The sequence below is a fragment of the Narcine bancroftii genome, chromosome 4, assembly GCF_036971445.1.
Source record: "Narcine bancroftii isolate sNarBan1 chromosome 4, sNarBan1.hap1, whole genome shotgun sequence".
Lineage (NCBI taxonomy): Eukaryota > Metazoa > Chordata > Chondrichthyes > Torpediniformes > Narcinidae > Narcine > Narcine bancroftii.
Genome location: NC_091472.1, coordinates 63,467,208 through 63,493,048, shown reverse-complemented (window position 1 = coordinate 63,493,048; position 25,841 = coordinate 63,467,208). Strand labels below are relative to the sequence as shown.

At 45.9% G+C, this 25,841-nt stretch overlaps 1 protein-coding gene across 13 annotated transcripts in view; it reads right to left on the bottom strand.

The window, feature by feature from the left end:
• The window catches only part of LOC138760628 (acylphosphatase-2-like), a 155,453-nt gene that overhangs the window by 109,295 nt on the left and 20,317 nt on the right, over positions 1-25,841 (bottom strand). For 2 of the 13 annotated variants that reach the window (XM_069931434.1, XM_069931425.1), the window contains exon 2: positions 8,372-8,388. In XM_069931434.1, coding sequence (XP_069787535.1) covers positions 8,372-8,374 — 3 coding nt within the window. In that variant the 5' untranslated portion in view covers positions 8,375-8,388. The other 11 variants (XM_069931422.1, XM_069931427.1, XM_069931428.1 and 8 more) reach the window with 11 other exon arrangements.

Below are 25,841 nucleotides of genomic sequence, written 5' to 3'. Positions count from 1 at the left end.
GACTATTTGGTGGTCTATAATACAACCCCACGAGTGTGGTCATACCTTTCCCGTTCCTCAGCTCCACCTATATAACCTCAGTTGATGAGCCCTCTTGTCTGTCCTGCCTGAGCACAGCTGCAATATTTTCCCTGATGGGCAATGCCACTCCTCCCCCTTTCATCCTGTGGTGAAACCACTAATGTATATATTTGCATGCCATATGTAAATGTCATGTCCTTTCCTGGTTGACCCTGCTCTCACAGGCTGGATCATGACTCCTCCCCCTTTCTTCACAATAAAGGCTGTCATGCCACAAGCCTGCCCCAGTTCGAGTCCGGGTCAGTGTGAGTGACCAAAACAGGGATGCTGTCCATCTCTTGTAAATAAAAGCCTTCAGTTTCAGCAACTTTCAGTCTTTATGTAATTGATCATGCATCAATTTTATTTGCAAGCATTTTTTCCAAACATGGACAAGTACATGAAGTTGGATTGGCTGGAAATCGACCCAAGAGAATCCAAGGCAGCTGACAAGTTTGCACTCTGACGCCGCTGTTTCAAAAAGTTCCTCGGAATCTCTGCAGCTATCTAGGACGACGAGGACAAGCTCCATCTGCTGTACTCATACATCAGGCACCGGGTCTGCCGGATGGTCTGGGACTGCCAAACGTACGGCGCCAAAATGGACATCTTGAAGGATCAGTTCAAGTTAATGAGATCTATGTGCGGCGTGTACTCCACTCATACAAGCAGCAACTGGGAAAAACTTTAAACGATCTCATGCAGAAGCTCGCAAGGGACTGCAAATGCCAAGCTGTGAATGCAAAACAGCACACACAGCTGCTGATCAGAGATGCCTGAGTAACAGGTATACGCTCCGACTATGTGAGGCAGAGGCTACTCAAACAGAGACAATTGAGCCTACATCAATCCATCTAACTAGCGAACACTCTTGAGGCAGCCATCCAAAATGCTGAATCGTTCTCCATTGAACACGCGGCCGCCTCATGGGGAAAGCAGGGGCCTCCACCTTGGGAGGAGGGATTGCAAGCTTCTTCCCACTCTAAACTGACCACCACTGCCATTAGTAACCATGCAAAGTGCTACTTCTGCGGGCAGGCTAAGCACACGAGGAAATGCTGCTCTGACAGGGATGCCATCTGCTTCAACTGTGAAAAGAAAGGGCACTTCTGTAGGTCCAAACCAATCCTGAGTTCCTGCAGTGCTGCGTGTGAGCAGGAGTTGCCATCTTCAGTGACATCACATCCACTGTCACTTCCAGGGACCTGGGACAGCCACGCCCGCATGCGACGGAGACCACCGCCCGTGATAACATCACTTCTGCCTTCTTTCCCTTCTTTTCCGGTAAACTATGAAGGGGCTGCGTGTGCTCCATGGGGGCCACCATCTTACCGGGCCTCCAGCAGCCAACGAAACTCCTCAGACAACAAACTGACTCTGGCATCAGTAACCCTCAATCAGGACAGACCCCATCAACTCTCCAGGTCCATAATGGACATCCAGGTAAACGGCTGCCCCACTGCTTGCCTATTCGACAGTGGAAGCACCGAAAGCTTAATTCATCCAGACACTGTATAGCACTACTCCCTCAGGGTGAAGCCCATGAGGCACCAGATCTCCATAGCATCCAAATCTCACTCGGCAGAGATTTGTGGCAGTTGCACAATAACACTGATTGACCAGGGCATAGTATACCATGACTTTAAACCTCTCATACTGCCATAGCTCTGTGCACCCGTCCTACTGGGATTAAACTTCTAGTGTAAAATAAAGAGTGTCATCATGGAGTACGATGGGCCCCATCCTCCCCTCATGATCTGCAATAAGCAGTTTTTAAACCACCTGCCCTACTATCACCACTAGCCCGACTATCAGCCCCAAACCCAATCACCACATCTGACATGCGGTCTCTCTGCTCCGGATCTCTCCCCCACCCTTGTTCGCCAATTTCACCCCCGACTGTAAGCCCATCACCACTAAAGGTCAGCGATACAGCACTGGGGACAGGGCATTTATTAAGTCAGAAGTGAGATGCCTCCTTGCTGAGGGAGTTATGGACAGAGTATGAGCCCCTGGAGAGCCCAGGGAGAGATAGTGAAGAGTGAGGAGAAACACTGGATGGTCCCAGACCATCAATAGTTTCACCTGGCTGGATGCATACCCCCTGCCCCGCATAGCCGACATGATGAACCAGATTGCATAGTACAAGGTGTTCTCCACCTAAGACCTTAAGTCTGCCAACCACCAGCTCCCCATTAACCTGGAATACTGCTAATATTCCGTCTTCAAGGCAGATGGCTGGCTTTACCACTTCCTGAGGGTCCTCTTTGGAGTCACAAATAGAGTTCCAGTCTTTCAGAGAGAAATGGATTGGATGGTGGACGAACATGGGCTGCAAGCCACTTTTCCATACCTCGACAATGTCACCATCTGCAGCCACGACCAGCAGGACCATGATAATGCTTAAATTTGATGTATAACAAAGGGAAGAACGTCTTTAGCACACATTGCCTGGCTATACTAGGTTGCATTGTGGAGAATGGAGTCATCAGCCCTGACCCCGACAGCATACACCCCCTGTTAGAACTACCACTCCCCCACTGCCTAAAGGTCTTGAAAAGTCACCTGGGTTTTTTCTCTTATTACGCTTAGTGGGTCTCCAGCTATGCGGAGAAGGACTGATGCCTCATCAGGGCCATCATTTTCTCCCATTGGCAGAAGCCTGTGAGGCATTTGACCATATCAAAGCTGACATCACAAAGGCAGCGAAGCACGCAGTGAACAAATCCATCCCGTTCCAGGTGGAGAGTGATGTGTCTGAACGCCACACTTAACCAGGCAGGCAGGCCCGTAGTGCTTTTCTTTCACGCACCCTCCAGGGACCCAAGATCCAGCACTCCTCCCTTGAGAAAGAGGTCCAGGCTATCATTGAAGCGGTACAGCACTGGAGACATTATCTCACCGGTAAGCATTTTACCCTGTTGACTGATCAACGGGCAGTCACCTTTATGTTTAACAATCAGCAGGGGGGTAAAATCAAAAATGATAAAATTTTGAAGTGGAGAATCGAACATACTGTACTGGCCAAGAAACCTCAATGAGACCTCAAATGCCCTGTCTCAGGGGACTTGTGCCAGTGCACAGATGGACTGCCTGCAGGCACAGCCCCAATGATCACTGTCACTCTGGGATCACCCATTTTTTTTTCACTTCATCAATGCACATAATCTCCCCTTACTCCATTGAGGTCATCAGGACGTTGACCAAAAATTGCCGAGTTTGCACGGAGTGCAAACCACGCTTCTACCAGCCTGACAAGTCACACCTGATTAAGACCACTCACCTCTTTGAATTTCAAAGCATGGTTATCAAAGGACCCTTACCCTCCACGAACTGCAATATCATCGATGAGTACTCATGGTTCCCCTTTTCCATCCCCTGCCTGGACATGACTGCAGCTACCGTGATAAAGGCTCTGAACAATCTGTTCACCATTTTTAGATACCCCTGCCACATCCACAGCGATAGGAGTTCGTCCTTCATGAGCAACGAGCTGCATCAATATTTGCTGTCCAAGGGCATTGCCTCTATTTGGAGCACCAGCTGTAACCCCAAAGGTGATGGCCAGGTGGAGCAGGAGAATGGCATGATTTGAAAGGCAGTACTACTGGTCTTAGAGTCCAAGGGCCTACCTGTCCTCCACTGGCAAAAGGTTCTCCCAGAAATGCTCCACGTGATCCCGTCCCTCCTATGTTCAGCCACCAATGAGACACCTCATGAAAGACTGTTTACATTCCCCAGGAGAACGGTATCAGGAACCACCTTACCTACCTGGCTGACCAGGACAAGTACTACTCCGTAGGCATGTGAGAACACATAAGTCCGACCCTCTGGTCAAGAGGGTCCAGCTGCTCCACGCGAACCCACAGTATACCTACGTGGCATTCCCAGATGGGCGTGAGAACATGGTGTCTATCTGGGACCAGGCACATGCAGAAACATCTGGACACACTCCCCCCAAACAGCTGACAGGTACACCACCCCCAGCTCTACAGGGCCCACCTTCCCAACGCTCACCACCCTGGCCAGGCTGACAGTTGACACTTACACACACCACTGTTACGAGTCCAGAGGACACCAAAACCCAGCAGCGATATTCACCAAGACAAATGGTTACTTAAACAAAAGTTGCTTTTAATTATCTTTAAAGATGAAAACAGAATCACACTTCAACTTATCACTATTGACTTAACTAACCCAACTTAACCCCCTTCTAATTCTATGCGCACGTGTATGTAATGTGTGCATGTAAGTTCAGAAAAGTTCTTTGATTCACAGTCCAATCTCAGTTCTCATTCCTCCAAGTTCACTGGTTGCAGATAATTCTTATACTGTGTACAGAATTTAACATTTATAAAGTTCACCAGGCTTTGGTGCTTGAAAGGTAAATGGTTACTGCTCAGGAAGGTTCTTGTCAGTTTTCAGGTAGAGATTTGTTGTTCCAGGTCACCCACAACTGATTCCTTTTTAATCAGCCACATCAGTGTCTTGCTGACAAAACTTGCCCCCTCAGGGTTCTCCAGATGATAACCTCTTTCTTTCAGGTCACCACAGAGTACCTTTTTGTTTCTCCTATTTCAAGTGAAACAGTAGACAGCCAGTCCTCTCTTCTTGCATGAACCACAAGGGCTTTGACCAGGCTGAACTAAGCACTCACAACTTGTCTTCCAAATGGGGTTTTCCACAAGCTTGCCAGCTTGTCCTGTTCCAGTCCCAGTTACTGCTGACTGTAGCATTGCAAAACTCATCTCTATCTGTCTGTCTGTCTGTCTCTCTCATACACACACACACACACACACACACACACACACACACACACACACACACACACACACACACACACACACACACACACACATAGAGAAAGCCTGTTTTACTCTCTCTGCTTGCAAACCATATGACCCTTAGAACGGCAAGTTCCCTTCCAGACACAATGTGACTCTGACAAGCTCTTTCATCTGTTGCCTTTTTGTAAACAACAATTCATTAGTGAAGTCTCTTGGCCACTCTCCAAAGCTTCTACAAAGGTTCTGAGGCCGATATATCTAGCATTAGCAGAGCTCCAGTATTTTAAATAAGATCTGTTTTGAAGTGTTTGTATATGACCTACACTAACAAACCTGCCCCAATTTATCTTCCAAAAATCCCCCAACCCAGCCAAGCACTCTGGCCAGGTCAACCGGATGGACCAGCAAAAACTGACGGAGGCTACTATGGAACCCCGGATGGGGCCCACCAGATAGACTGAACTTATGAGGGGCAGTTAACCACACACCTCCCACCCCAGGACTTCCTTTTAAAAAGATGAGGTGAATGTGGTGAAAACATTATTATATATATTTGCTTGCCGTATGTAAATGTCATGACCTTTCCTGGCTGACCCTCCTCTCATTGGCTGGCTTGTGACTCCTCCCCCTTTCTTCCCCATAAAGGCTGTCATGCCACAAGCCTGCCCCCAGTTCAAGTCCAGGTCAGTGTGAGCGACAAATAGAGGGATGCTGTCCATCTCTTGTAAATAAAAGCCTTCAGTTTCGGCAACTTCAGTCTTTGTGTAATTGGTCATGCATCACATCCCTCCTAGTTTTATTTAAAATCCTGCGACCACAGGGTCTGTACCCAAGATAGTGGTACCGATGATTGGGAGCAGCCACAAGGGGTTGCAGACTCCATGGAAGCAGAGGACTGACCCAGGGCACCAGAAAATGGGAAGACCACCATCTATTTGAGAAGGAGAAGCAGAGGATGGAAACCATGGCAGAAGACCAGTGAGGGGTTCTGTGGCTGAAGGACCTACATATATGGCAGGATGCTGGTTACTTGAGGTGAGAAACCCACAGAGAGTATGGGCTGCTGGAGAATGTGGTCAAGGGACTCACTCCAGGCTGCAGACTGCTGAAAACTGGCTAGAAACTGACACAAGGGAGTACCAGGTATTGGAACTGGGATGTGAGAGGGTGCCAAGGGCACAGAAAGTTTCCTAATCATATTGGAGGCTCAGATCTGGAGCTCGGGTTGCCAATGGTTTGGACTTGTCTCCATGTGGCTGAGGCGAATCCACGGACACTTGGTGACTCTGGGGGATCTCTCTTTTGCTTCTCTTTCTCTGACTATAAGAGGCACTTAAGACAGTTTCTGCCGATGGGAAATTTGTCTGTCTTACAGCAAAGGCAATTTAATACAATATAATGCTGTTTTTATTACATTACAATAAATCTTGAGTCTTGAGAATTCATTTCAAAGGTCTATCCCAATGAATGGAAACATGTGCTCCTCTAACAGCGAACCACTTAAAAATTAAGGCACAGAAAACAGGTCCTTTGGCCCTTCTAGTCTGTACTGAACTATTATTCTGCCTCGTCCCTCTTCCACCCAGTCCATATCCTTCCATACCCCTCCCATCTATAGGCCTATCCAAATCTTTCTTAAATGTTAAAATTGAGCCCACATTCACCACTTCATCTGGCAGCTCATTCCATATTTCCACCACTCTCTACATGAAGAAATCCCCCTAAACTCTTTTCCTTTCACCCATGTCCTCTAGTTTGTATATCACCTAACCACGGTAGAAAAAACCTACTGCATTTCCTCTGTCGATCGTAACTTTGTATACCTCTATCAAATCTGCCATCATTCTTCCATGGACCAGGGAGTAAAGTCCTAATCTGTTTAACCTTTCTCTGTAACTCAGCTCCTCAAGGACCAGCAACATCCTAGTAAATCTCCCCTGCTTTCTTTCAATCTTATTAATATTCTTCCTGTAGTTAGTTGACCAAAACTACAGATTACTCCAAATTTGGCATTACCAATTTCTTTATCAACTTTATCAAAGCATCCCAACTTCTAAAAAGCTTTCAGGGAATTGTTCCTGTATTCCCAGATCCCTCTATTTCTCCATACTCCTCAGTACCCTACCATTTACCATGTATGTCTGACCTTAATTTGTCCTTCCAAAATGCACTTACTATCACAACCTGATATTTCCTGCAGCTGACTGCCATCTCCCTGCAGATTTCTCCTCCATTCTTGCTGACTATTGGATGGACTACAATAAAACACCATTAATGTGGTCATACGTTTTCCATTCCTCAGCTCCTCTCATAGCCTCAGTAGACATGCCCTCCGTTCATCCGTCCCATTCTATTGCGCCTGAAACAATGGAACACTGGAATATTGAGCAGCCAGTCCTGCACCCAAGTTTCACTAATAGCCACAATGTAACAATCCACAGCTCATCTGGCTTTCCTACAATACCCAGTTCATTGAAATCTATGCATGTGAGAACATTATTTCCACCAAACACAATCTTTTAATTTCTGTCTTTATATGCAGTCTTAAAATCATATTATTTCCTTCTCCACTCCACTATCTGCTCTGGCATTCTGTTTCCCATCCCCCTGCAAATATCTTTTAAACCCCCTGGAGCAGCACCAGGAATATTAATCCTGCTGCAGTTCAGATGCAAACCATCCTGCCAGGACAGGTCTCACCTTCCCTGGAAGAGAGCTCAGTGATCCAGAAATCTGAAGCCCTCCCTCCTGCACCATCTCTTTAGCTGCATTATCCTCCTATTCTAATCTCACAAGCACGTGGCCCAGGTAGCAATCCTGAGATCACAACTCTAGAGGTCCTGTCTTTCAACTTCACACCTAACTCCCTCAACTCTCTTTGCAGGACCTCATCACTCTTCCTCTCCATGCCCATGGTGCCTACATGGACCATGACATTTAGTTGCTCATCTTCTCCCTTGAGAATACTTTGAACTCGATCTGATATATCCCAGACCCTGGCACCTGGGAGGCAACATACTATCTGGGATTCTTGATTTCTTCCACAGAAGCTCTTATCTGTTCCTCTCACTACTGAATCACTACAGCTCACCTCTTTTCCTCCCTTCCTTTCTTAATCATATGGCCAGAATCTGTGCCAGAGACCTAACTGCCATGGCTTGTCCCTGGTAGGTCATCCCCCTTCTCAGTATCCAAAGCAGTGTAGGTGTTCCTGAGGTGAACAGCACAGGAGCACCCTGCACTGACTGCCTATTGCCTTTCCCTCTCCTGATTATCACCCAGCTACCTTCCTCCAGCATCCTTGGTGTGATTGTATTCCTGTAACTTCAGTCTATCACCCTCTCAGCCTCCCGAATGATCCAGTGTTCATCTAACTCCAGCTCAAATTCCTTAACACAGTTTGTTAGGAGCTGCAGTAGGATGTACTTCTCACAGATAAAGTTGTTGGTGATACTGTTGGCTTCCCTGACTATCCACATTCTGCAAGTAAAAATATATTTTAAAAACTGAAGTGTTCATCTTACCATTCTGAAACAGACCCCTGTGTGGAATAAGAGAAAGAAAAACAGATTAACCACACACCATAAAAACATAGTAAGAATACATATGTTAGCTTTACTTAAAACTTATACTGACTCAGCAGATATATTAAGAACTCACTGTAATTTATAATCACTGAAAATTCATCCCATTGTCTTTGTGCTTTTATTGCTGACGACTGTTATTTAATATTTTTATTTTGAAAGTTTACATTTTCTTTTGTCTTTACAGAGCTACAGAGATGTACAGCACAGCATGAGCTCTTTGGTTCACTACGTCAATGGTGACCTTTTTGACTTCATTCGGTCCATATTCTTCTCCACCATGCTTTTATAAATAAGGGTCTGTCTCTGAAACATAGCGATTATATCCGATTCCATCACCTCCTCTGGCAGTGAGTTGCAGGTATAAATCACTATGTTAAAAAATAACCTTTCCACTTATTCTGTGTTCTCCTTTGACCAGGAGTAACATCTAACAGCACCATTTATGGTTACTGTATATCAATCCTGTATAACCTACAGGATGGTCAGGCATCTTCCGGTCTCAAAGTGTTTCTTGTTCAGTAATATGTTTCTTCTAAAGTAGCTCATTACATGACATCATTTCTGTTTTTGTTTCATTTCTCCAAAAGCATGAATCATGGCAGATGGCCTTTTGAAGTTACTTCCAAAATTAATTCACATCTATATGCTAAAAGCATCTTTTCAAAAGTATGAGTCTAAAGCAAAAGACTCTGAACTGTCTATGCAGGTCACTCAAGGAAGAATTCACTTGTTTGAACAGCTGCCAGCAGAATGCTGTGTGTACACTCAAATGGTTTTATGCAAACACCCATTGTTCTTGAGTTTCGATTAAGAAGCCACTTCAGCTTTATGGCTGTTTTTCCAGACACTTCGACTCCAAAAATGGCTTGCCATCTGCCATCTCAAAGAATTATGTGTGTCTGTAGCCGCTTTCAGGTGGAATCGCTGGGAAAATGCGGCTCCAGAGTGGCTGCAGGTGTCTGCGAAGAGACGTGCAGGTGGCAGTGCTGAAGGTGGTGTTCTACCACCTGAAAGGTCCGCAGCAGGGAGAGGTGCCACAGAGCAAACGCTGGCGCCCCAGCCCTGACGTCCCACCGCTTTGCCTTGCTGCTTTCAGGTGCCTAGGGGGAGCACTCGGAAGTGGAGAATATACCTCCCTGAGGACAGGTTTTCCGTTTTCAGGTGGCCTCCCGACAGCCGCATTTGGTTATTACATTCGGGTATTCTGGTGAAAGTGGCTTGTGTGTGCGTGTCTGTACCCAAACCCACAAACTAATTTTACTAAGAAACATATATTATACAACTAAACTTTAAAGAGTAATATTAACACAAATCCATTACAGTGCTGAAGTGTTTTGTCTTGTAAACAACAAAGTTCACAGGTAGCCTATAATTTTATGTTCTGTCCACTCTTTCCAACATTATTTTTATTGCACTTATAATTTTGAAAGCTAAGAAGAAATAAGTACCTTTGGAGCAATACCTCCCCAGATGCCAGTGGCCAGACTGCTCCCCCTGACCACCTTTGTTCAAAAGTGACACCTTTCTGAACTGTGTGCTCACTGCGGTTCAGTCTCCAGTGATGCACTGGTGGGTCACCAGCATATCACAGGAGACTGTAAGCAGCAGTGAGCATCAGTGACAGATTAACTACCACCCGGGCCCCTAGGCTGAACTTTAGTAAGGCTCCCCTGAATTTGCCCACCTGCCCAGCCTTCTTTGAATAGAATAGTGATATTGTGAAATACAACGTGTTCACAATCACTACTCAGGAGACAAAGTCTTGGAGAACAAGTTCCATTTTATTTCGGGTCTGCAGAGCCGGGTGTCTCTTAGTCCTAAGACACACCAGAGATTTGAAATCATCACTCTTTTGTACAATTCCGCACTTAGCAAAGACACCTCCCCTCACAGCTCCTTCCAATTGGAACCCCAATATTTCACAGCCTTCCCATTTCTCTTCCCATCCTCCCTGATACCACAGGGTTCCTCCTTGTTCATACATCGCATGTCATGTTAATCAGGCAGCCTTGTCATTGGGGTTGTCCAGGTTAATATTTATATTCTCATTAAGCAAGCGCAGTAGTGACTGCAGATTACCCTAGGTCGTTTTGCCAGTTTAAACCAGAATTCATTGTCCTTGAAGATTCTGATACACAAGGGGTCCACTAACTGTTAGCTAACTATTCTCAAGTTCTAATCTAATCACATTCCACTATTTCTCACAGTGGTGCTAGTTTAATCACAATCCACCACTATTCACAATCCACCTTTTTTCTTCTACCATGTATATTTGATTAAACTATATCAGCATAGCTTTGGTGGTCTCTTCTGCTTCCCTTAAACCATTGGAGCATATGTTTAATTTCTTGTTGCTCATCCCCTACAGGCCTCAGCACCATTTGCCCTGGGCCGGTCGCAGACGAAATTAATCTTGTGATGACACATCTTAGAACTGCCAATCTGACAACCAGACCTACCAGGATAATTAGGCTGTAAATGGCAAGGTGGATCAGCCATTGTCCCCAGCCTTTTAGGCCCAAATCAATCCATGGCCACTCTTCTTCCTGTACCGGTTTCCTGCCGCTTGGATCCTCTCTCTGTGCTCACTTATGTGAGAGGCCAGATCTGAGATATTGGCAGAGGCATCAGGAATATACGTGCAGCACTCCTTTCCGAACAAGGCACAGGTGACTCCGTTCTCTGCCAATATAAAATCTAGGACAATGCGATTCTGGAAGGCTGTCAGTTGGATAGTAATCATCTCCATAGTAATGGCCTGCACCTGGGACTGAATCTCCCCTAACGCCAAGTCTGTGTTATTTGACAGTTTCTCTAGGGCCGCAGCTAACTTCTGTATTTCTGTACCAGCTTTCACAGTCCCATAAATGGGAAAAAGGGTCCAGAGTAGCCTGTCGCCCTCAGTCACCTCACGCTTACGGCGCTGCGGTGGGGGAAAGGATGCAGGCACCCGGTCTAAAATGCGAACATGGGGAGCCAAATATGCCAAGTAACAACACCCGCTCCACCCCTTCTGCTCTGGTGGCAGGGAGAACCCCCGGGAGTCTCCCTCTCCAGGTAGCCATGGGTATGCTTGGTCACCACATACTCAATAGGTTCTGTTTACGGGGTGTGGAAGAGTATATTTCATGGCAGTGATGTTATATTGGCAAAATGAGTTTCCCACTTGGTATGGGGCACTGCAATTCAAATTGCAGAAGCAGGTGGCATTACCCCTTTCCACCTCAAAGGAAAGTCGCAGACCGAGCCCTATCCTAGTAGAATCCTTAGGTTTTAGTCTAAGGAACCACCCCCGAAAGGCACCTCCAAGAACTCCACTACCACGACCTCCACTTCCCCCCGGATTATGGAGCAAGATATCCATAACCTCCTCTGGGGAGAGAGGAACTGCTGTTAAGGGAACCCCAGACTCCCCATGATGAGGGATCACTGCGCAAACCCAGAAATCTGCCTGTCTCTGGTGTCTAGCATAATTCATACACAGGTAGATAAAATAATTCTTGAGTTCAGCATACTGCACCATAACACACAAAAGTACAATTGAAGATACAAAACACAAAAGTCTTATTTTAGTCCTTCAAACAACGGCAAGTCCTTTTATCTCACTCCTCCTTCCCCTCCGCTGGTGGGTCCACCGGGCCTTTTATTCTTGAAGGGTGGGTCCACCCCTTCTCTTTTGTCCGGACAGTGGTTTCCGTGGTCAACAGCACCAAGTATGGGGTTGGAGTTTCTCCTCCTTCCACAACTTTATTAGGACCCAATCTCCAGCGTTCAAGGGATGGATGTGGAAATCAATGGGAGGGCTCTGTGCCAGCAAACCCTTGGTCTTTAAATCTGCAAGTGAATGGGAAACTGCCAGTAAATAGTTCCTTAAAAATACATCATTACTCTCAACCATAGGTATGCCCTCTACCCACCCCAGGAAGGGAAGTCCATATAGGATTTCGTAAGGGGACATCCTGATGTCCTGCCGCGGGGCCATTCGGATTGGTAGGCTCTTGGTCCAGGGCAGTCTAGTCTCCTCCCTCAGATTGGTAATCTGCATTTTTAGAGTCGCATTCATTCGCTCCACTCTTCCCAAGCTCTGCAGATGCTAAGGGGTATGCAGTTTCCACTCTATTTCTAGAGCCTCTCAGATCAAACTGTGGACCTTAGAAGCGAAGTGAGTTCCTCGGTCTGAATCAATGGACTCGGCCACTCCATACCGGGGAACTATTTGTTCCAAGATTATCTTCGCCACTGTCTGTGCTGTGGCATTGGCAGTGGGGAACGCCTCCACCCACCTGGTGAAGTGTTCCACTATTATCAGTAAGAACCTCCATCACTGGATCTTAGGGAGTTCGGTGAAGTACATTTGTATTCTTTGGAATGGCCGGATCGCCAGTGGCTGCCCTCCCCCAGGCATGGTCCTCATGATTTTTCTGTTTACCTTTAAGCAAATCATACAGTGATCCACTGTTTATTTTGCAAGGGTGTAGACTCCTCTGCAAGCATACGTTCATAAAAAGGCATCACACAGTACTTGGGCTCCCCAGTGTGATCGTGAGTGTAATTCTCCCATTAGTTGTCTGGTGATTTCCTTAGTCAATAATTGTCTCTCATCAGGGAACCACCATCTTCCATTGTACGTCTTCTTCACTCCCATCTTTTCCATTTGTTCCTCGTCAGAGATGGAAAAGATAGGCACCTTCTTCAGCCCTTCTCTGAGGGGTATCATTGTCATCATGTGCACTGTTCCTGATTGCGCCGCAACTGGGCCACTTCGTCAGCCATTCGATTTCCTTGGGCTTCTGGTGAGCTTCACTTCTGGTGCCCCGGCACATGTACTATAGCAATTATTTCTGGCTTAAGTAATGCTTCCAGAGTCTTCTCAATTAGTTGTTCGAGGGCTAATTCTTTTCCTCTTGCTGTTATCATCCCCTGCTCCTTCCAGATCTTCCCGAACATGTGTACCACTCCGAAAGCATATCTTGAATCCGTGTATATGGTACCCTCTTGCCCCTCCAACAGTTCCAAGGCTCTCATCAGGGAATACAGCTTGCAAGACTGTGTGGACCAACTCCAGGGTCCTCGGTTCCGGTGACCCCATCGACAATGGCATATCCACTGTATCTCTTCCCATCCGTACAGCTTGATGAGCCATCTATGAACCACCGGAGTCCTTCCAAGAGGGGCTCCTCTTCCAGGTTGTCTTGACTTTTTGTCTGCAGCTCTACCACCTCACTGCAGTCATGTCCTGAGACCTCTGGTTCTTTATCTTCTTCTGATGAGTATAGGAACTGGGAAGGGTTCAGGCTTTTATCTGTAACAATGGTTAGCTTGTCTTTTTCCATCAAGATTGCCTCAGACTTCAGAATTCTCGAATCCGTCAACCATCTATGGGACTTCTGAGTCAAGATTGTTCTAACTGTGTGGGGACTGAACACAGCCAGACTTCCTACGAAGGTAAATTCTTGACTTTCTTCAACCAGTATAACTGTGGCCGCGACCGCTTGAATACATTCTTGCCACCCTCGTGACACTGGGTCTAACATCTTCGAGAGGAACGCCACAGGTTGCCTTTGTCCTTCTCTTTTCTGAGTCAACACTCCCAAGGCTACCCCTTTCTCCACATTTATGAACAGGTGGAAAGGCTGATTAATAGCAGGGAAAGCCATGACCAGAGCATTAATCAAATCATTCTTCAAGTGAGCAAACTCCTGCTGTTCTGCAGTGCTCTACTCCACCTTTTCTTTTTCTCCTCCCAACTTGTAATTTTAAAAATCGGACTTTCTGTGCATATTTATCTATCCACAACCGGCAATACCTGATTAATCCGAGGAACTTCCTTATCTCTTTCTGATTTTTAGGCATAGGCAGACCGGTGATGCCAGCAATTCATTCAGGTCCGATCCTCCTCCTTTGCCGGCTAATCAGATGTCCCAGATACTTTACTTCTTGTTCCACAAATTGTAACTTGTTCTTGGAAACACTTAATCCTTTTTCCCCTAGGAAGTTTAGTAACTTAATAGTAGACTCACAAACTTCACCTTTCTCAGCTCCCGATATTAACAGGTCATCTACATATTGTATCAGCCGTGTCCCTGGGGTGCCTGAGTGCTCTTCCAATACCTGTTCTAGGACTTGTCCGAGTAGGTTGGGAGATTCTGTAAACCCTTGGAGGAGAACTGTCCATCGATACTGCTGTTTTCTTCCCGAGTGAGGGTGTTCCCACTCGAAGGCGAACAAGTCCTGACTATCCTCATCCAAGGGGCAACTCCAAAAGGTATCCTTCAAATCTACCACACTGAACCACTCGTGATCTGGGGAAATTTGATTCAGTATGGTATAAGGGTTTTGGACCACCGGGTGTCAGGTCTGGACAATATTGTTCAATTCTTGAAGGTCCCATCCACTTTCTGTACAGGGAGGACTGGGGTGTCATAGGGGGACATGCAGCTTTCTAGCACTCCATCCCACAGCAAATTTTCATTGACCAGCTGGATGCCCCTTTGTCCCTCTACAGAAATGGGATACTGTCTCACCTGCACCAAACGGAACCCCTCCTTTAGGGTTATTTTGAGTGGGGTTATCTGTAATCCCATCCCCCCCCCCCCACCGTTCCCTTCTCCGGCCCAGACATGGTTCTCAATGTCCTGGATATCCTCTTCCTTCAATGGGTACAGCCACACCATTATGCGTCCTCCTACTGGGGCGGTTCCTACTCCAAGTTTGATCTGCAGGTCCCATCCCATCAAATACACCCCAGCTTGGGGAACCAGAATCAGATCCTCGACCACCTCCCTGTCCTTGTACTTTACACATACTCCCTTGATCAGAGGGGTTTCCATGACTCTCTCTTCTACTCGTGATATTTTAATATTTTCTTCCCCCACCGACATATCTCGTGGGGCTTGAATCACCCTGGATCTCTCCACTCCTGAGTCTACCATTGTATTGGAGGATTTAAACCATGTTTTTTGCTCCTGCAAGGCTGAAAATTAGTAACCTGCTTGAGACTCAGCAGACATAAGCTAAATTCCACTATAGGGCTCAAAGATGCAGTTATCTGACAAAAAGACATCTGTGTACCAAGAACATTTAATCTTCCTGCTTGTTTTGGTCACAGTCTTTCAGGCAGAGACCTAACCTTGACGCAAAATAAACCATTGTATTCAAAGTGATAAGCTAGAATGGGTAATATAAGCCGTGGTCCCGCTGCTGAAGTTTTCAGACTCTCCGAGAGGTGGCAACATCTCTCAGCAAGAAGAAGAACTTCTAGAGTCCAGCCAACGTCCCGACTGGGGGAGGTGGAGAAGCTGCTACCAGCGCCCCGAAACCTACTACAAGTGTGTAGTCGTTGCCTTGCCTTGGCAGTTGGGACCAGTCCAGGCGTTGATAAGTATAAGGGCTTGCATATTGTAGTTTGATATCAGCTTTAGAATTTGTAATAAAGATTTGTATAAACTGAAGTGCTCTCAGCGTGTGTGTCTATTTTCTTTCGGTAGCTCAAACACTGTGACGAATCTAAAACGAACAAAGTGAGAGGTACAAGTTTACCCAGGACAACCATAAATACTACTTCTCCTTCTTGGGGTCCTAATTTCAGGTTTACCAGGTGTTCCTGTTGATACCTGATTGACCCCAAAGAAGGGAACCCCGACACCCCTATTCCTCGTCCTCCATCAGAGCACAAGATCGAGTCTCCCTTCTCCGCTTTTGGCATTCTTGCTTCAGATGCCATTCCTCATTACAATAGTAACCCCTCAGGGGTCCCATCTTCCAAGCTCCCCCTCTTTCCTGCTCTCTTCTTCCTCCTCTTGCCGTGCCCCTTCCTTCCCTTGGGGCTATCTGTCTCTTACGTTCCCACTTCTTTTTGACCACTTGCTCTACTGCCTGCATCATCATTTTTGCCTTTACCTTCTGTTTCTCATCGTCCCTCCGGATGTTTACCTTCTGTGCTTCTCTTAACAACTGATCCAGAGACTTCTCATTCCAGTCCTCCATCTTTTCCATTTTCCTTTTAATATCGGGCTAGGATTTTGCCACAAAATTTGCTCGAAGGAGTTGCTGCCCTGCCTCCGAATCTGGATTTACACCTGAATATTGTTGCATGTTCCTCCATAACCTCTGCAGGATAGCCACTAGAGCCTCGTCCTTCACCTGACAGTTCTCAAAAGTCCGCTCGAAATTTTGACCCTTCCGCACCAATTCTCTTATTCCTTTTACTATTAAATCCCTCAAATTCCTTCTCCCCTTCTCCTGTTGCTTGTCCCAGTTTGGTTGGACAATAGGGAATTTAATTTATGCCGCAGAACCCTGTTGGTCCCCAGGAGGATGTTCCCTCTCTCAAATTTTCATTCCTGCCTGCTGGATCATCTGCCTCTCTTCCACGGTAAACAAAGACCCCATTATTGACTGCATCTCATCCCAGGTGTAGGTATTAGGTCCCAGGAATTGGTCAAATTGTTCTGCCAAGTCTAGGGGGTCTTTCAGGAGACTTCTCATCTCCTTCTTAAAGTTTCTTACTTCCACACTGGTGAAGGGAACATTCACAAATTCCAAAGTCCCGTTCCCTATCGGAACTTCCCGAAGGGGAAACATCTGTAGGTTTGATTGTGCCGTCTCCTCCCTCTTCTCAAAGGGGAACAATTTTATATCATCCTTCAATATCTCAACCTCACCCCTTCTCTTTCTTTTGAGTTCTTCTTGACTGTCGGAACTTTCCCGTTCTGCTCCCTCTGGTTCCGGGGCAGGTGCCTCAGGCACCTCATTCAACATACTTGCTTGTTGGCAGTCATTGGGGAGAGTGTCACCTTCCCGGTTATTCTCACCCCCTCTCTGGCGATCGTATGGCAGATGCAGGTGGTCCAGGGGGTCCCAAGGGGGTGCAATTGCCTTTCCACTTCCCGTTGAGACCTCAAACAATTCAGCTACTTGGATCCAACATGCAGCATAATCTTATTCTTCCTGATCAAAAGGAGCCCTCGAATTCACAAAAACATATAATTTTTGGGGTACCCAATCTTCATCTGACCCCAGTTGTGGCTACCAAACGAGGATCCCATAATCGGGGACTGAGGCCAATTGTAATAACAGAATTTTATCATGGTTTCTTTGTTTTTCTCTTTTGTTTTCCCCCATTCCCAGTTTCTTAACATTCGCCCCAACGGACTATCTGGCGATATGTCAGTTCGGGGACCCTCATTCCACGGTCCCTTCTTCTCCCGGGACTCATCAGTTCTGGTACACTGATTACCCATTTTCTTTTCCTGTCAGACCACAAATCCCTGACAAACTATCCCTGGTCACCCGAGTAATAATTAATAGTCAATTTTCTTACCCGGGTCCCATGCACGAGAGTCTCCCGACCGAACTACCCCTCCTGCCGAAGTTCCCTCTGTTCTCCAGAGTCTCCTGTCCAAATATCACTTGCTCAAACTGCTGACGGCAAGCAAGGAAATCAGAGACCACTGAAATCAGCGGGGTGCACCTTCTCGTCCTTCGATAGCCAGTCACCAAGCGGTGGGAGTTGCGATCCCTGACGATTCCCCGAGTTCGTGAAATACAACATGTTCACAATCACTACTCAGGAGACAAAGTCTTGGAGAACAAGTTCTGTTTTATTTTGGGTCTGCAGAGCCGGGTGTCTCTTAGTTCCAAGACACATCGGAGATTTGAAATCATCACTCTTTTGTACAATTCCGCACTTAGCAAAGACACCTCCCTTCACAGCTCCTTCCAATTGGAACCCCAATATTTCACCGTCTTCCCATTTCTCTTCCCATCCTCCCTGATACTACAGGGTTCCTCCTTGTTCATACATCGGATGTTATGTTAATCAGGCAGCCTTGTCAATGGGGGCATTCAGGTTAATATTTATATTCTCATTAAGCAAGCACAGTAGTGACTGCAGGTTATCCTAGGTCGTTTTGTCAGTTTAAGCCAGAATTCATTGCCCTTGAAGATTCTGATACACAAGGGGTCCACTAACTGTTAGTTAACTATTCTCAAGTTCTAATCTAATCACATTCCACTACTTCTCACAGTGGTGCCAGTTTAATCACAATCCACCACTATTCACAATATTAAATTACGTTAAATAACATAACTATGTATAATATGAATCAATTACAGCCCTTTTATTCATTTATTTTTCATTTTCTTTACATTTGTACTTAAACATCTTCCATGTTTTTAGTTTACAAAAGTGTCCATAATAGTATGTAAATCAACAGATCAAAGCATATCTGATTCAATGTGTATAAGTGCAAGATGACGGTTTCTCATTGCTCATTGGTGAGTGCAAATAGGTTATGATCCTCTTCAGTGTCCAAATTCAATGCTCACCTAAACAGTTAGTGATCATGAAGGAAAGATAAATTCTAAAGCAAATGTAAATATTTGGATACACCTCGTGCAGTTGATCTCTTACCAGAGCTCAATAAATCCCAGTGACTCACAAGTATTTCCTACCGGTGGGTTGAAGCATTGAAGAAATTGTACAATGCCTGACTCTGAACCCTCCCCTCGGCCTACCGCAGACCAGAGATCCCGACGCTTGACTGTGAACCTTCCCCTTAGCCTTGCACACCAGAGCTCCCAATGGCCAACTCCAAACCTTTCCCTTAGCCTACCTGAACTGTGCAGCCCAATTTGCATCTAATGAGTTCAGTTTTTAAATAAAACATTTTACTCACAGCTCTCCAAATTACTTCGAACATAAATCAAATATCATTTCACGCCTTGGGTTTGAGGCTTTTCATGTATGTGCGGCATGCAAATACAGATCCACACATGCGTGGCATGCAATCCTGATCCATGGCAGCTAACAGCTGAAGGGCTGAACGTGCCCAATCAGCAGGGAGCTTACACCACTGACACCCAATCGATTGGAGGCACACAAGGAGATGGCAGATGCTGTGGTCTGAAGCTCAATACAATGCATAAGAGGAACTCAGCAGAAGAAAAAGAACAGTCGACATTTCAAGCCGGGGCTCCAGTTGATGACAGGTCCAAAAAAACTATTTGTCAACAATCAGTGATTGCTTTAACCAACTTGCTATCAGGCTTCTAGGCTTGAACCTACTCAACCGCAGCTAATGGTTAATCCACCACTGGTGAGCACATAGTTCAAAAAGGTGCCATTTTTGAACAAATGTGCTCAGGGGGAGAGGTCACTCCCCCTGCACTCTCTAGATAAGCCACTGATCTTCTTCTCAATCATAAACAACCACAAAAAGCAAAGTTCAATTCTAAAGAATGTTCAAATGTTCAAATTCTGAAGAAAATTGCTGTGATGTTGCAATTTGAACATTTACTTTGAATATTCCATTTTTTAAATAGTTAGTATTGCTTAAGGATTTTTTAAATATTCAAAGACATTTTGAGTTGGACGAGTTAGCTACTTCAAGGTTACTTCTACTGTCACGTAATAATACATTAAAAATGTAATATACATGATATACTTCCACTTTTGACTGCCTCATTGCAGTCACCATGAGCACTGCCTGGCATCCCTAACAATAGGCAAAAGAGAAGTAAGTCAGTCCCTTCAGAGACACTAGGCACTTTCAAGCAGAGAAAACACCCGTCTGTAAAGGCGGAGGTTCTTCACCCTTACGGCTAAAGATGTATTTCTCTGAATGTGCTGCAGCCGGCTCAGAGGCACCGATTCCAACCCTTTTCGGGAAGGATAATCGGTGGAGCACTGCGCTCTGCCACCTGACCTGAATGTGAAGCTGTTGCAAGCAGCTGGTTAGGGGTGAGCTGATGATGTCGTCAGCCCATGACCCATTTCCCCACTCACCCCTCTCCCTCCGTGACCTCCTTAAGACAGGGGCAGCGGGTGGGAACAATCGGGCTGGTGGGGCAGCAGGAGCGATCAGTGGGGGCTGTCGGGGCAGCGGGAGTTGTCAGAGCAGTTGGAGCTGTCGGAGGCAGTGGGGGCCATTGGAGGCAGTGGGGTCTAGCGGGGACTGGTGGGCAGCAGGGGCTGGTGAGGTAGTGGAGCTGCTGAGGGCCATCGGGGCAGCGGGGACCGGCAGGAACCATCAGGGGGTGGCTAGTGCGGGCTGTGACAGCATCACCAGGTCACTTCGGACTTCAAGGCTCCTCTCTGCCGCTTGAAATGCCGCAGAGCAATGGCCGTCTTCCCTACCCATAATCCCCCATGCAACTAGAACTGTTCTGGGAGCCACTAAGTGGTTCCAGCTGCGTGGGGGATTATGGTTAAGGAAGATGGCCATTGCTCTGCCATGTATTTATGATGGGTGGCGCTATGCACCAATCTCCCCACCTCCATCGGCTCTGGTCAGCGCTATGAGGCACCTCTGGATATGAATTGGACGCTGAAGGAGCTTTTTAGGGCTGTTGTCCGAAAGGTAAGTTTTAAGTTTTCGATTCGCTCTTGTAGCCCGCTCCAGGCGGAGGCCTGACATGAAATGATCTACTGCTCGTCAGTGGATTCACTTCCAGCGCTCTCGAAGACTCTGTAGCTGTAGACATTTCAGTTCAAACCATGGCAATTGAGCTTCAGCTCCAAACCTCCGATATGATCAGGCAACGTTCAGCTCCCTAGGCCCTTCAAGAGGCCCAGGACCTTCAGCCGCTGTCTGTAACCCTCATGGTATGCTGCCTGGGTACAGCCACCTTGTGCACCGGCTCCGGGATTGTCCAACACCGTCAATTCCTGGAACCGGCCGTTTCAAGCCTTTAGTGAGCATCAAATTTCAATTTGGGCGGTAGGACCCCGCGGAGCAGCGTTGTGATTCCACTCCCCGCTCTCTCGGATGCGCACCGACGCTGCCGGGATTGGCGCTTCGGCATTTTCTTCTAACGGGGAAAGAAGGTTCGTGTGTTCTCTGAAGTCAATTGAAGTTTCCTATGTTCTTTCTAAAATGACAATGTATTTCTTGCCCCATGTAAGTGGCTTGACTTGTGACTCTGAACCAAAAAGTTACGTTGGAAGAAATAATCTCACTTGGCAAGATTTGCAATAATGTATCACATGATCATGTCTGTTCCTCATCCTACATTCCGACCCGGTGTCGAGATGCTGAACGCCAACACTGACGTGTTTATGTTGTGGCTTTTCGGCGATATAAATAGCTCCACAGTTATTCTCAGACTAATGTCTTCTCGAGGGTCATCGCTCACAAAACAGGGGATCGATCCATCGCCTTCCTCAGCGCCCGTCTCCTGACCACAACCCCAGCGCGTCTCCTCATTGGGGGCGGGGTTTAAACGCCTTGAAATAACCCCTTTCTATTTTAGTGGCGAAATTTGAAATTAAAAAGCTCCCGCGCTCCGAAGTTCGGCGGCAGATTTTCCTAAACCACTTTGCCCAAACGAAATGGCGCACGCGAAATCGCCCCGAAGAGTCGTCGTTACGTACCCTGCACTCGGCCACTGATCTCATAATCTACCGACAGGAATCGTGCTGCGGTCGACCCCACCTTTGACATTATTGACAAAAAACAAACAAACCAAAGCGCGACTGTAACAGCACTGTTCATCAGACACTGCGGCTCGCTTCGGCAGGGAGGCACCTGTCAGAGCCCGTCAGCTCCCGTTCCAGCCCGTCGGAATCCGTTTCAGTCTGTCTGAATCCGCCACCTCCCGTTCCAGCCCGTCGAAATCCGTTCCGGTCTGTCTGAATCCGCCACCTCCTGTTCCAGCCCGTCGGAATCCGTTCCAGTCTGTCTGAATCCTCCACCTCCCGTTCCAGCCTGTCTGAATCCGTTCCAGCTGTCTGAATCCGCCCCTCCCGTTCCAGCCTGTCTGAATCCGCCACCTTCTGTTCCAGCCCGTCGGAATCCGTTCCAGTCTGTCTGAATCCTCCACCTCCCGTTCCAGCCTGTCTGAATCCGTTCCAGCTGTCTGAATCCGCCCCTCCCGTTCCAGCCTGTCTGAATCCATTCCAGTCTGTCTAAATCCGCCACCTCCTGTTCCAGCCTGTCGGAATCCGTTCCAGTCTGTCTGGATCCGCCACCTCCTGTTCCAGCCTGTCGGAATCCGTTCCAGTCTGTCTGAATCCGCCACCTCCTGTTCCAGCCTGTCGGAATCCGTTCCAGTCTGTCTGAATCCGCCACCTCCCGTTCCAGCTTGTCTGAATCCGTTCCAGTCTGTCTGAATCCTCCACCTCCCGTTCCAGCCTGTCTGATTCTGCCATCTCCCATTCCAGCCTGTCAGAATCCGTTCCAGCCTGTCTGAATCCGCCACCTCCCGTTCCAGCCTGTCAGAATCCGTTCCAGCCTGTCTGAATCCGCCACTTCCCATTCCAGCCTGTCAGAATCCATTCCAGTCTGTCTGAATCCGCCCCCTCCCGTTCCAACCTGTTGGAATCCATTCCAGCCTGTCTGAATCCGCCACCTCCTGTTCCAGCCTGTCGTAATCCGTTCCAGTCTGTCTGAATCCGCCACTTCCCAATCCAGGCTGTCAGATCCATTCCAGCCTGTCTGAATCCGCCACCTCCCGTTCCAGTCTGTCAGATCCATTCCAGCCTGTCTGGATCCGCCACCTCCCGTTCCAGTCTGTCGGATCCATTCCAGCCTGTCTGAATCCGCCACCTCCCGTTCAAGCTTGTCACAATCCCTTCCGGTTTGTCTGATTCCACCAGCTCCCGTTCAAGCCTGTCGGAATCTGTTCCGGTTTGTCTGACTTTGCCATCTCCCGTTCCAGTCTGTCCGATTCCGCCAGCTCCCGTTCCAACCTGTCTAAATCCGTTCCAGTACTTAAAGGGGAAAAAAAAAGAAACCACATCGGGTGAAATTAATCAGCAAACCAGGCAGAACCTTTTGTGATTTGGTGTTCAGATTGATGAACTTTTGGAGGTACCAGGGAAAGCTAGAAAATGAATATGCTTTAAATTTGCCAAAGAGTGGATAGAAGAAAAGAAATAAAGTGAAAATCAAGTGAGATTGAAGTGGAGATGCTGGCTGAGAGAGAACAAGGGTCATCACAGATTCTGGATTCTCCAAAATATTCTGTTTGGAATTTAAACTGGAAATGGGGATTTGGAAGAGACATAAATAGGAAGTGAAGGAGGATAAATAGAAGCAAATATGAGAACAAATATTTTTCCGCTGGGGATGTGAAATAATTTTTTTAAATGCTGCGAATAATCTGTGTACTGACAATAACCACACCCGCAGCTTTAATAAACTAATATGTACACTGAGGTCTTGTCTCTCTGCAACACAAACCTGGAAGGCTAGACTGTAGCTCTGGACTGCTTCATATACAAGGTCACTAGGATGACGCCTAGTGACCTAGTGGTGTAATTACATATCACCACACTGATTTGGAACAGTCCAGAACAAGGGGAGGCAACCTACAAGGGATCCAAATTTATCCAGCCTGCAACCCAATGCAAGTCTTTCCCTGCGCCATAGCCAAGCAAAGGGGTTCCAAATATTTGGCAGCAGGGACAAGCAATAGGAAGGACGGGCACGTAGCGTTGGAGAAAATCGCCTCAGGATTCCACAGCGAACCTTGGGTGCACCGTGTCAGGGATTTTGTCCCTCATTCACATTTCGAGATGGAGAAAGCGTGATGGGAAGTGAAAAAGGCCGGGCTGCATTTAAGCGGGGAGGGGGCATTAAAAAGAAACTGCTCTGGTACAGCCTGGCTTAACCCTCACCTCACTGGGGATCAATTGCTGAGGTAAAGCCAATTTTAAAACTTTTTTTATCCAGAAGAAATGCAGTAGTATTTGAATTTAAAGGTGTTATCCCCTGGTTATGTCATTAACCCAGGCAAGAAATAATTGAAATTACACTTTAAAAAAAAAATCGCTGGCCACCCCTGTTCTAGAAGGTTAGTTATCGGAAGTAGTTGAATTGGATGTTGAGTCCCGAATTCTACAATTTACTCAGTCAGAAGATGAGACTGTTATGGAATAAATTAATACAATTATGGAATAAAATATATCTTAAGGGGTAAAGTTAGATTGTAGGGGTTTAGGTATTAGTTTAGGTGCATTTCACAAACAGATATCTCAGTAACATTTCACAAAAGATTTGTTTAATTAAAGGAAAGGATATTCTGTCCGGGTGGGGTGGAGTTTTATTTAACCTTCAATAACCATGTGCCACTTTGTGGCACTACTTCCTGCACAATAGAGGGAAGTAGTGCTGGTCCTTTTTCATCAGTACTTAATTTTTCAGGGTTTATTTTCTGTTTTTCTCTTTTTCTTTTCATTTATTTCTGGTTGGAGATGCCAAGTGTAATTGAAAGTTTTATGGACTTGGGGGGGCCAAAGGGGCAAGAGTTCTTTAATTTTTGGATTTAAGAAATGGCGGCTTGTAAAGTATTACATTTTGTAAGTTTTAATATAAATGGATTTAATAATAAAATGAAGAGAAAAAGGGTTTAGCTTATATTTAAAAAATGAAAATTGATACTGCTTTTTTACAAGAGACACATTTAACAGAGAAAGAACATCAAAAATTTAAAAAAAGAGAGATTGGGTAGGGGAAGAGTGGATGCTATTTTGATTAATAAAATTTTACCTGTTAAGATTCGATCTGTAGTTATGGATCCTGCAGGGAGGTTTGTTTTGGTGCATTGTCAAATTTATTCAGAGATGTGGACATTTATGAGTATTTATGCACCTAATGTTGATGATGTGTGCTTTTCATGTGCTTTTATGCATTTAGCTGAAACTCTTGAAAAGGTTTTGATTGGAGGAGATTTTAATTGTTGTCTTGATCCAATGTCGGATAAGTTGCAAAAATCAGTTATCAGAACTAAAACTGCAAAGATGATTTTGACTTTGATGAAGGATTTGAACTTGATAGCTATTTGGTAAAGGTTAAATCTGAAGTAAAGGAATTATTCTTTTTATTCATTTAGGCTTGACTCTTATTCAATAATAGATAATATTTTTAATGCCAGCACAGTTACAAGGAAGAGTTATACATACAGAAATAAAGCTAGAATTTTATCTGACCATTCACCACTTTTGATGTTTAGTTTCTGAAAAGGAAAAGTCATTTTATAGATGGAGATTTAATTCTACATTGTTGAATAGGGTAGATTTTTTGTGATTTTATAAGGAAACAAATTCAAGAATTTTTAGAAATAAATTCTAATTGAGTGGATAATAAATTTATTTTATGGGATGCTTTTAAGGTGTACTTAGGAGGTCAGATAATAAATTACTCAGCTAAAATTGAGAAAGATTATCCTAAAGAAGTTGATCAATTGGAAAAAGAAATTGAGAGTTTGAAAAAGGATTTCCTTCCAGAAAAGGCTTCTAATGAAAAAAGGAAAAGTTTAATAAAGAAGAAACATTATTATAATATGATTCAGACTTATAGAAATTAAAAATTAATTGAGAGAACTAAATGGAAAGTAGGGTTGCATTTCAGATGGTAGGCTGTGCTGCTTGTCAGGCCAGCCGCCCTTGATAAAAGTGCTCTGG